At 46.6% G+C, this 12,079-nt stretch overlaps 1 protein-coding gene across 6 annotated transcripts in view; it reads right to left on the bottom strand.

The window, feature by feature from the left end:
- Positions 1-12,079, bottom strand: part of lrch1 (leucine-rich repeats and calponin homology (CH) domain containing 1) — a 70,032-nt gene that overhangs the window by 28,815 nt on the left and 29,138 nt on the right. For 5 of the 6 annotated variants that reach the window (XM_053878215.1, XM_053878216.1, XM_053878220.1 and 2 more), the window contains exons 10-12: positions 10,583-10,653; positions 9,161-9,238; positions 489-569 (exon numbers count right to left, since the gene is read on the bottom strand). In XM_053878215.1, coding sequence (XP_053734190.1) covers positions 489-569; positions 9,161-9,238; positions 10,583-10,653 — 230 coding nt within the window. The remainder of the gene's footprint in view (positions 1-488; positions 570-9,160; positions 9,239-10,582; positions 10,654-12,079) is intronic. The other variant, XM_053878217.1, reaches the window with a different exon arrangement.

Genomic DNA, 12,079 nt, shown 5'->3' with positions numbered 1-12,079 from the left:
GGAACAAAAATGGGCACAGACTGCGGCCCTTGAGGACCAGTTTGGGCACTCCTGATCTATCATACTAAAATCCTTTGTTGCGTGTTGGCCCAGGAAATTGAGCTCTTTCACAATCAGACATGGTAGTTTTGATCATGACGGTACTTTCGTAGGCTCCCCACCCTCTAATTGGCATGGCTAATAGACTAATTTCAGTGAATGGTTTCACCTCGGGATAAGTTAACTCCCAGCTGGGTTGGGAATATAAGGCCCTGAGTTCTCAGTTTGAAGGAAGCAAATTCAATGTAAGATAGAGAGTTTACCACATACAAACGCCATGTCGAATTGTAATAGTGAGACCTAGTTGTCAGAAACTCAGGAAACATGAGCAACCTCCAAATTCTCTCACAACACCATTAGGAAGAACTGACAAACTACTTTGTTGCACTTGACAAACCGTACTGCCATTCGCTGCATTCTGAAAATCTGAGACTGAAATGAAGTCTTACCTGACGAATCGTTCCCCTGCAATGATTTCTAGTGGATAAAGCTGCACACCAGATAGAAGCTCCTGCTGGTCAGAGTTCACCCTGGAACAAAACGGGACAAAGACATCATCAGCATCAAGAGGTTCCTGTCCAGTGATCGGCAATATGCACAGAATTGCTGCTTTGCGAAACAGGACAAGTGTTTCTCACTGAAATGGTCATCAATCAGGTGACAATGCGGTCCTAAGCTTGAACACACTTGCAAGTTAAACATCTTGCAAGAACACCTGCTCCGTCTGAACATGGATTCGTCTTGATGTTTTGAGCTTGAGTACCTTATTTCTCCCAGGCAAACATTAAGAGCTTGCATCAGTCTCCAGACGTAAATAACATCTCTCTAGCTTCAACTGTTTCTGCAAAGTGGCATGCTCCACCAAAGGTGGACGCAGAACGGACGCGCCATGGGCGAGCAAAAATTGGGTTCACCTGATGCCACAATAACTGAGCAGTGCATCGACCCCCCAATCACAGAAAAAGTACAATATTGAGCTTATACAGCCTGTTTATAAAGGGGTCCTCTGGATGTGTTGTGTGTACGTGTGAGTGTCTACACAGCACACTGTGGCCGTCTCCCAGTGTCTCTGAACGGTTCAAGAGCAATAAAAGTTTACAATCTGACCCATGTCTCACACGTTTGTTCGATATTTGACCACTTTCCTCATTGTCCGGGAAGTCAAGTTTCAAGAGACACTGTGTTTCATCTCTGTATGCCAGCAGGTTTGTCGCCATGCAATGTAAGTCATGATTTTAAGCATGGATGTGGTGTTTTACTTTGAAACTTTACCGGATCCACTTCCATTTAAATAAGCCGTATACTCTAGTCACACACTGAGAGCAAGCGATCCACGTAAAAAATGGAATGGAATTTGAGTGGCATTTTACTGTTAAAGAGAAACATAAAGATTACTTTTTAGACTCCCATTCCACTGTGTTAAAAGTGTGACACTAAAATTTGGAGGATTGCCCCAACCCCAGAGTGCTGTGGGCTTTAAATGTTTTGTTGGACAGTGGGTTATCTGTAAAAACCAAGTGAGAGGTGTTGGTACAGGTGTGTGACGGGGGCATGGATGCTGTTGCTGGCCAAGTTTGGAGACAGAGAACAGCGGTACTAGGTAAAAGTCACTCGCTGTGGCAGTCAACTTTCTTATGCTAATTAATTTTTCTTGCCAGTCCTTCCGTCTGAGTTTTGAAAGCATCGTAACAAGGCTCAATGGAAAATGGTAACATTCGTCAGTGTCTGTTACTGGCATGTGCAGTTTGGGAACTGCTTCCTCCAGGAGCGATATCAGCCCTACACCATTCTCAGCTGCCCCAAGACAATGACTCCTGTTTTCTCACGTCGGCCGTGATGTCACAACAGAAACTGTGCAAGCTCTGGGCCTGCAGGACCGAGAGCGCCCAGCTCCTTCACTCACTGAGGGTGTGGGGGATGGGGATGGAGATTGTCGGACAATCAGTGTGTCAGGCCATTCCGCTGAATCACTGAAGTGGTTCGACTGGATCGACCGTAGCCTCCTTCAAGAGGGAAGAGGGACAAACAGTCCATGACCAGGGTGAGAAGGGTTGGCTCTGATCCGACCTGCACCTCTCTGGGTCCTGGGCACATTCAGGTCATGAACAGGTGGCAGTCTGCAACCTTCTTAGCAGAATGCACAATGAGCTGCAGCCTGCCCTTGTCCCTGGAGGTGGCACTGTTGTATCATACGGTGAGAGAGAAGGTGAGGATGGACGAGATGATGGATATGAACATTCTCTGCCTAGGGAACTGATGGTCAACTCCCATTTGAGGTCCTTGGTGATGGTGGTTCCCAGGAAGCAGAAGGAGTCCACAATCGAAATGGGCGAACCAGCCAACATGAGAGGGGACACAGGAGCTGTGATTCTCCTGAAGTCCATGATCATCTTCACTGTCTTCTTGGCATCAGCTCCAGGTTGTTGTGGCTGCACCAGGACACGAGCCGTTCCACCTCCCTCCAGTAAGCCGACTCATCTCCATCTGACATGAGCCCGATGATGGTGGTGTCATCCACAAACTTGATCAGCTTCACGGACTGGTGGTTGGAGGTGCAGCAGTTGGTGTACAGGGAGAAGAGCCATGGAGAGCGTACGGAGCCACATTAGCTGAGAACTGCTGCCAAGATTGTCTGAATATACAACCTTAGCCTTCTTCAGCCCCCTCTGAAACTGATACTTTGTAGCAGTTCCTGTCCCCACTCTTGGGAGCTGCCTCTTTCTCCCGTCTAATCTGGCTGAGTTTAGCTGTGAACCAAGGTTTGTCATTTGCATAACTCACCTTGGTGCACACTGGAACCAGTGTTAGGGCTAACGCATTATTAAGTAATGTGTTATAGGAACTACATTATCTTTTGTAATAACGAGTGCCATAACGCATTCCTTTGCCAAAATTACCAACACGTTTATCATTACTGTGATTTAAAGATGCACGTTACTCGTTACTTCACATTCACAACTCTTTAAAAAGCTTAAAAAGCAGTGTCCATAATATGCACTAAAAGCTTCCGTGGTGGACGTGAAGCCCACATTAGTCACGTGACGCAGCGCCGGGCTTGTGAAAACAATAATGGCTGCAATCGATGACAGTCCGGGTGTGGGATTCTTATTGTGGATATTTTCTTATTATTTTTCCTTTTTTGCTGTAAAAGACCATAGAAATATTGTAGTGGCGTGCAAGCTATGTGGAGGCTCGACAACACTGTGCACGTCCAAAACGATCAATTCCAATCTGGTGTAACATCTTCATGAAGTGCACACGTCGATCGACCAAGCTGGTGAGCCCCGAAGCAGACGCTGCAAAGGTTCGCTGGTCTGACGCCACAGGAGAAGCCACTGCAGCCAAACAGCAGTAGCTTGACTTCAGGTTGCCTGTTTCACAGCCTTTATCTCAGAAGCAGTTGAACATACTAGTAGCAACAAAGTATGTTGTGGAAGACATGCTGCCTATCACAGCGATGGAGTTGTCACTGCAGTTCATGTTCCCCACCCTCCACCACGCGGACAGAATGTCCAGAGGAGGCGTGTTGGCGGAAGAGTGGGGTCTTGCACCACACGTGGCAGAGGCGGTCTGGGCTCGCTTCGGGGTTCCGGTCGCGGACTTGTTCGCGTCAAGGATGAACTACAAAGCCCCTCTGTGGTTCTCCTTGAGGGTGTCGGACAACCCCACCCTGGGGGTGGATGCTCTGGCGCACGTGACGTGGCCGCAGGGACTTCTATATGCGTTTCCTCCGCTGAGAATGCCGTTCCTTCTTCGTGTGAGGACGCAGAAGTTGACTGTGATCACGGTGGCCCCCGACAGTCCCGGCACCAGGTGGTTTCCGGACCTGGTCAGCTTGGCGGCGGGTCCACCCTGGACGATTCCAGACTCTCACGGGGCTCTGGTGCAGGATCAGGGCCGGCTTCGGTCCCGTCCTGTCCTGGATCGACCTCTCAAGGTCTGGTTGCTGAAAGGGTGAGACTGCTGGACATGGGGCTGTCGGACGCAGTCATCCAGACGGTGCAGAGCGCCCGTGCACCAGCTACTAACAAACTTTACACTTCTAAGTGGCGGGTGTTTGCTAGCTGGTGCGCAGCGAGACAGCTTTTGCCGTCTGCTTGCTCTGTGGCGGAGATCTTGTCCTTCATGCAGGAGCTGTTGGACAAGGGCCGGGCGGCGTCTACACTCAATGTGTTTGAGGCCGCCATTTCGGCTGCGCACCAAGGTTTTGACCGGGTCTCTGTGAGGAGTCACCCGGTCATTAAGAGATTTCTACTCGGCGTTCGCCGCTTTTAGACCGAAGGTCATCACGTCTTCGTATCTGTCTCAAGTCCTGATGTTGAGGGCCTTTTATTCCCCACCTCATCAGTCTGATCAGGAGGCTAGGATGCACCGGTTGTGCCCGGTGCAGGCCCTAGCTTGCTATGTGGACAGGACAAAGGACTTTCGTCTGACCGATAGTCTGTTTGTCTGCTATGGAGGGAACTTGAGAGGCAAAGCTGTCACTTCACAGCGCCTTGCCCACTGGGTTTGTATGGCCATTTCTGCTGCATACAAAGCTGAAGGCTCTGTGGCCCCAGAGGGCCTCAGGGCTCATTCAACTAGGGCCATCTCCTCATCTGCTGCGCTTTTCGGAGGTGATTCTATGGAAGACATCTGTCAAGCTGCTTCTAGGTCTTCTGCTTCGACCTTTGCTCAGAACTATCTGAGAGACATGACGGACACTTCAGTGGCTCACACTGTTTTGTCTGTTCAGGGATCTTTGACCATGGCAGGACCCTCTGGTCGTTGATTTGGTTCTTTCCTGTCAGGTCTTCTGTAAGGCCATGCTGGGAGTGAACTAATCCCTACTGCCTTCGCCGCGGTTTTTAACCAATAGCGAAGGCTGTTAGAGGGCGGAGCACATATGAAATAGAAATGATGGTTACTCACGTAACCCAGGTTCTATGAATATGCGCGTAGCCCTCTAACTGGCTGCCCAGCAGGACTGTTTCCGCTGAGTTCCAAAAGGAGCAGAGCGGCGGGAGCAGGGGAGAGTTATACGTGGTGGGTGGTGCCTTCCTGGGCGGAGAGCCAATCAATCGAAGTCTCAGGCCGAGGCCAGTGCCTCGATGTGGATTAACCAATAGCGGAGGCCATTAGAAGGTGGAGCACATATTCATAGAACCTGGGTTACGTGAGTAACCATCATTTTCCAGTTGCGATAGATGTGTTCCTGCTACTACTGAGTGTTCTGTAAAGAGTTTTTTGTAGTGCTAAAAGTGTAGTTTGTAATCTAAATGATTACAATAAATATGCACATCAAAAGTTTCAACATTGTCATTCATTCACTTGCACTCACACTGCCATTGCACCTTTAGGTCACTAAGCAGCGACTTCGTAATGGGATTGCACTTGAAGTGGATTAGGGTTTATAGATCATAGATAGCCTTTATTACCCGACGTCGCTGGTTCCTGACCCAGCCTCATGACCGTGACTGTTCTAAGATGATTATGTTTGAGCTCCACTATAATATACAGTATCTAAAAAGTTACTTTTGGTAGTAACTAGTTACTTTAAAAGTAATGAATAACTTGGAGTAAAGAAGTTACTTTTGAACGAGGTAACTGTAACTAAGTTACTAGTTACTAAAGTAACTTGCCCAACACTGGTTGGAACAATGCACTCTTCACGGTAGCTGATCCATGAAGTCAGAGTGTCTGTATACTAATTCAGATTAATGGTAGCAGCCCTGAACACCTCTCTGTCTGTGGTCTACATACAAGTCTGCAGCTTCGCTACAGAATCACTCCTAGAGTCCTTCATGCTCCTCACAACAGGCTTTACAAGCTTCAATCTCTGCTTGTATGTGGGAACAAGATAAACTATCAAGTGACCAGAGAGTCCTTGTGCTGCTTGAGAGAGGGCATTATAAGCATTGTGCAACAGATGTGTGATCCAACACGCTCTGCTCAATGGTGGGGCATTTCACCACCTGTTTGTACATGGGAAGCTCCTCGCTCAGATTGGACTTGTTGAAGTCACCTTCACCTTCACCTTCACCTTCTTCTGCCGCTTATCCGGGGTCGGGTCGCGGAGGCAGCATTCGGAGCAAGGAAGCCCAAACTTCCCGGTCCGCACAAACCTCCTCCAGCTCCTCCCGGGGGATCCCGAGGCGTTCCCAGGCCAGACCGGAGACATAATCTCTCCAGCGAGTCCTGGGTCTTCCCCGGGGTCTCCTCCCGGTAGGACATGCCCGGAACACCTCCCCAGGGAGGCGTCCAGGGGGCATCCGGATCAGATGCCCGAGCCACCTCAGCTGGTTCCTCTCGATGTGGAGGAGCAGCGGCTCCACCCCGAGCTCCTCCCGGATGACCGAACTCCTCACCCTATCTCTAAGGGTGCGCCCAGCCACCCTGCGGAGGAAACTCATCTCAGCTGCTTGTATCCGCGATCTCATCCTTTCGGTCACTACCCAAAGCTCGTGACCATAGGTGAGGGTGGGAACGTAGATCGATCGGTAAATCGAGAGCTTCGTCTTGTGACTCAGCTCTCTCTTCACCACGACGGTCCGATACAGCGACCGCATCACTGCTGCCGCTGCACCAACCCGTCTATCAATCTCACGCTCCCTTTTTCCCTCACTCGAGAACAAGACCCCGAGATACTTAAACTCCGCCACTTGAGGCAAGAACTCTCCACCAACCTGGAGAGAGCAAACCACCGTGTTCCGGTCGAGAACCATGGCCTCAGACTTGGAGGTGCTGATCCTCATCCCGGCCGCTTCACACTCGGCTGCAAACCGACCCAGCGCATGCTGAAGGTCCCGGTCCGACGAGGCCAGCAGAACAACATCGTCCGCAAATAGCAGAGATGAAATTCTGTGGTTCCCGAACCGGATCCCCTCCGACCCCTGGCTACGCCTAGAAATTCTGTCCATAAAAGTGATGAACAGAACCGGTGACAAAGGGCAGCCCTGGCGGAGACCAACATGCACCGGGAACAGGTCTGATTTCCTGCCGGCAATGCGAACCATGCTCCTGCTCCGGTCATACAAGGAGCGGACAGCCCCTAGCAGAGGGTCCCGCACCCCATATTCCCGGAGCACCCCCCACAGGACATCGCGAGGGACACGGTCGAACGCCTTCTCCAAATCCACAAAGCACATGTGGACTGGTTGGGCGAACTCCCATGAACCCTCGAGCACCCGGTGGAGGGTATAGAGCTGGTCCAGTGTTCCACGACCGGGACGAAAACCACACTGTTCCTCCTGGATCCGAGGTTCGACTATTGGCCGAAGTCTTCTCTCTAGTACCCTGGAATAGACCTTTCCAGGGAGGCTGAGGAGTGTGATCCCCCTATAGTTGGAACACACCCTCCGGTCCCCCTTCTTAAACAGGGGGACCACCACCCCGGTCTGCCAATCCAGAGGCACTGTCCTCGACTGCCACGCAATGTTGCAGAGACGTGTCAGCCACGACAGCCCTACAACATCCAGGGATTTCAGATACTCCGGACGGATCTCATCCACTCCCGGGGCCCTACCACCGAGGAGCTTACGAACAACCTCGGTGACTTCGGCCCGGGTGATGGGAGAGCCATCCGAGTCCTCAGTCCCCGTTTCCTGAGTGGAAGACGTGACGACGGGATTGAGGAGACCCTCGAAGTATTCTTTCCACCGCCCGACAACATCACCAGTCGAGGTCAGCAGTCTCCCACCCTCGCTGTAAACAGCACTGGTGAGGCACTGCTTCCCCCTTCTGAGGCGACGGACGGTTTGCCAGAATTTCTTCGAGGCCGACCAATAGTCCTCCTCCATGGCCTCTCCGAACTCCTCCCAGACCCGAGTTTGTTGAAGTCACCAAGCACAATAAAAGGGGAGTCCGGAAAAGTTCGTTTGCTGCTTCAGGTGGTACCAGATGTGCTATATGGGTTAAGCCAGAGGACATTGCTAGCTACATATGTGAGGGACTCAGACTTCCTGAAGTCGAGTTGGACCATTGCATGATGTGGTGGAGCATGTGCTGCGGAACTGGGGTGTGACGATGTGTCATATGCCTTCTATGATGTCTCCAAGGTTAGAATGTGCCATGAATGAGCCATCTACAATCTCCAAATCTGCCTAGCCTTGCTACAAGTCTACTGATGACACTTTGAGACACACCAGGTTCAAGGGCAACACAAAGGTGTGCTATCTATGGCCTGGTGGCACTGCTCATCCGTCAAGTGATAGTGATAGTAGCTGCTTGAATGATGAACAGGGAATAACTTACTGACAATACCAGATTACTAACCACAGAACCCAATATGTAAGGTGCACTGTACAGTACACAGTGAGACCATTACATGGAAAACAAAATGTCTATCACCCTAATACAATTACATCCCCATCACAAAAATCGCTGTGTAACAAACACTGTATGTATAAAATCCAAAATTTCCCAGATTCACAGCACATTTCACAGGCTGAATGAGAAGCTGTGCCACACGTAGCTCTGCAAAAACAGAACAGTCGCTGAATTGAAGCGGTGCAAAATGTAAAAACTGACAGGCTGAAAACATTTAATTGCTGAAAAACTATCCTGCAGTTGCAGTTACGCACCTGGTCAATATTGGGGGTTAAGCCATATGATTTAAATATGGTGGCTCTGGTGTTGCTCGGTTGATCTGCATAGCACTGCTAGGGGTGTCACACGGGAGTATCTAATAATAGGACGCGTACATATCAAGTTTAACATGAGGCATCTCAGTCAACACCTTGTGATCGGTATGGCTAACGCAACAACTGTCCATTCACTTAGTGAATCGCTCACTTTGAAGGCCTTGGGCAGATTTTATACAGCCTGGCAAGCTAGCTGAATTCTCATTGCATAAAAACTGCAGAGAAAGCCTTGTTGACCCTGACGGCTAATTCAGCAGTTGTCCGCGGTTATGGTTTATATTTGATTAATCGCCAATTGAGATATATATATATATATATATATATATATATATATATATATATATATATATATATATATATATATATATATATATATATATATATATCAACCAACTATTTCCACATATGTTAGCCTAGTTACATCATATTTAGAAATAATCAGAAGGCTTTTGAAGAAAATTCACCAATGGACAAAAACAATACTTTAACCAATGATGTACCTGGAAGGGTCCTGCAGCAGCTGCACAGCCTCCTTAAGTTGTTTGATCATATCCTTAGGAAGATTAGAGCCTGTCAACCTGCAAACACACAAAGGTCCAGTCTTGCTAGTTTGTGAACGTCTCTGTGAAAGAGCTAAATGCACTTTATTCTAACATGATATTTTTAAATGGATCACATTGCGTTTTAGCGTAGGGCTTGACGTACATAGGTATATAAGTAATGGTCAGAATAATTTTGATTCAAATCATTATCGCATATCATAATTGTTCAAATCATTGATCAATGATTCATGAAGGTGTGATTTTACTGTCAAATGTTACTGAATATTTAACAACAAAACGACAAAATAACCAAACATTATGTAAAATACAACTTAATTTTCATCATGTAACTCAAACATTTCTAGCTAGGAACACCAGTCTGTTCACATGGTCAGGTTTTCGATAAGAGCAGTGACAGGCGACAATACTACCTCCTGTGCTCAGCAGGTACCTGTGGCTGAAATACAGTATCCCAGTGGTTCTGATGTAGGTAGCTGTGATTTCACAATTAAAGCATTTTTGTCATTTACCTTAGTCCTCACACTTTTGTTTTTAATAATTTTAAGCCAGAGCACTTGAGTTTTACGTTGATAGTACACAACACAATGAAAGTAAAGTAGTTCATCACCATCTCTATGGTCAGCTTAAGTATTTGACAATACTGTTTCCATTTTTTGACACATTTTTGCCAAATTTGCATCCCCACTGAGCTCTTTGGGGGGCAGGCTTCTCTGCAGGGCTAGCACAACCAAAAATCACGATCATAATTATAATAAAAGTTCCCCCTAAATGCACAGAAGTATCTTGACAGTCTCTTCATGTGATATTATCCTGCCTCCAATGTTGGTTATGGGGAGTTTTAATCCAATCAGATTAAGCTAGTTTGCGTTGTGAGGCTGTATGAAATCTGTCCACTGCGGGCATACAGGCACAAAAGTGAACGGCCACATACACATGATATAGTAGTTACAGCAATATATATATATACATCACCACCAAAACCAACTTTCTGCACAGTCAATTGCATAAATATGTAGACCCCAGTCTGTAAGCCAGTTCTGACTGCTGGACGCTTCCCGTCTGGTTCGATGGCATCCTCGATCAATCCTGCTTTGTGGGTAGTTGTTGTAATTAACATTTTATTGTGATCTGGAGTCTAACCTGACTTGTACTACAGAAATTACTAGCAAGAGGGTTTCTGCTCCATACTGTCCTTGCGCATTAGACTATCGATACATTGTGATATGACACATTAGCAGCATCCAAGTATGAGAATCTGTATTATGGGCGTAATAAAACACAAATTTGAATAATATGATGATTTGTTTTCGTCTAGCACCTCTGAAGTTTCAGGTTCAAAACAAATTGGATTATCTGTACCTTTGTTCTGTTGACCAGTGGGAGTCTTCATCTATCCTGAGGGGCTCATCAAAGTCAGCTGCTGTCCTCCCCTGTGCACAGATTCACACAGATTCCAATGCAGCTTCCACAATGCAGTAACCTTTCCACCAGGCAAGCCCACAAATTCAGTCATTCCTGATGCGATTCATTCATGATGGTGATTATGGTGAAATGAAAATCACAATTGTCCCTCAGTTTTGGTTAATGCATCTTGAAATATTTGTCATTTGTTATGAAGAGTATCATTGATTCTTCGTAAATACACAATGTTGTTCATGTGCAATAACAAGGTGCAATAACACCTTATGTCAGAAAATACTGGGGCTAAATAAACTTCAATTTACTGAGGCGAGAATGTAATCACCTTTTTTGAAATAGTGAATCATACATTACATTACTATAGCAGTGTAGAGCTGCCATAAAAATATAAATAAACAAATTAAAAAATCAGGTGTCACAATATTTCATGAAACTCTCATGATACTTCAGCATTATGTAATAATGTGACAGCGTAGCACTATGTAAAAATGAGATGCTTCACGATACATTGACCTGAAAACCCTCAGTGAACACTTCTGGTTGGTAGCAGGTAGCATCCTTCGAATAACAGCTTGCTTGGGGAGCCAGATTTTAATGCAGGCAAACAGAGGACTCAAAGGTGGTCTTCGACTGGCTTTTTTTTTTTACTTGGTGGCAAGATGGAATTTGTGCACTGCAACAATTACGTGAAGACGTGAAACAACGAGGGGATGGCTCAGCAACACACCGGTAGGATTTGTCTCCCTCATTCTGCATCATAGCACTGGCTAGTGATGCAAATAAACCGAGAATTTCTCATTGAACAAACAGTTTGCTGATTCAGTCACCGGTCTTGTTCTGTATTTTAGCTGTTCATAACTTTCTGTTCCTTTCACTTGCATTCGGTATACATGATGTGGCAAGCAAAAGATGAAGAGTGATGATGCTTGTTAACTGAGCAGATCAAGCTGATGTCACTTGTCTACATATGGCTTCCATTTAGTGTTGTAGTATTTCATTTACTATAGTTGCCATTCTGTGTCAGCTTTTCCTGTAAACAAGTGAATTAATGATGATCATGTTGGATTTGTCCTTAGTCATTACAGGTGAAAACTCACCCAAGATATTGATATTATAGAATGCACAATGAAACACATATTTTAGAACGTTGCGCTGTTCTTTTGGTCTGCCACTACAAAGCACCACAAACTACACACCACCATCAAAGACAACGGTAAAGAAGATTTCTTAAGCCACCTTTGACTGACCTTGCTATCCGAACTAAAGTTAGGCTTCTGCATGCCATTTTATATACATACAATATTTTCTAAACTTAATATTGAACTCTCATTTTTACATGAAACTGAAGCATCTTGTTTTTACATGATTCTGCGCTATCACATTATTATATAACACTGAAGTATCACGTAACTACATGACATGAGACTGTTCACTGAT

This window comes from Synchiropus splendidus, chromosome 10 (assembly GCF_027744825.2).
Source record: "Synchiropus splendidus isolate RoL2022-P1 chromosome 10, RoL_Sspl_1.0, whole genome shotgun sequence".
Classification (NCBI taxonomy): Eukaryota; Metazoa; Chordata; class Actinopteri; order Syngnathiformes; family Callionymidae; genus Synchiropus; species Synchiropus splendidus.
The sequence above is the reverse complement of the archived record's forward strand: the minus strand, read 5'-3'. Positions and strand labels throughout refer to the sequence as shown.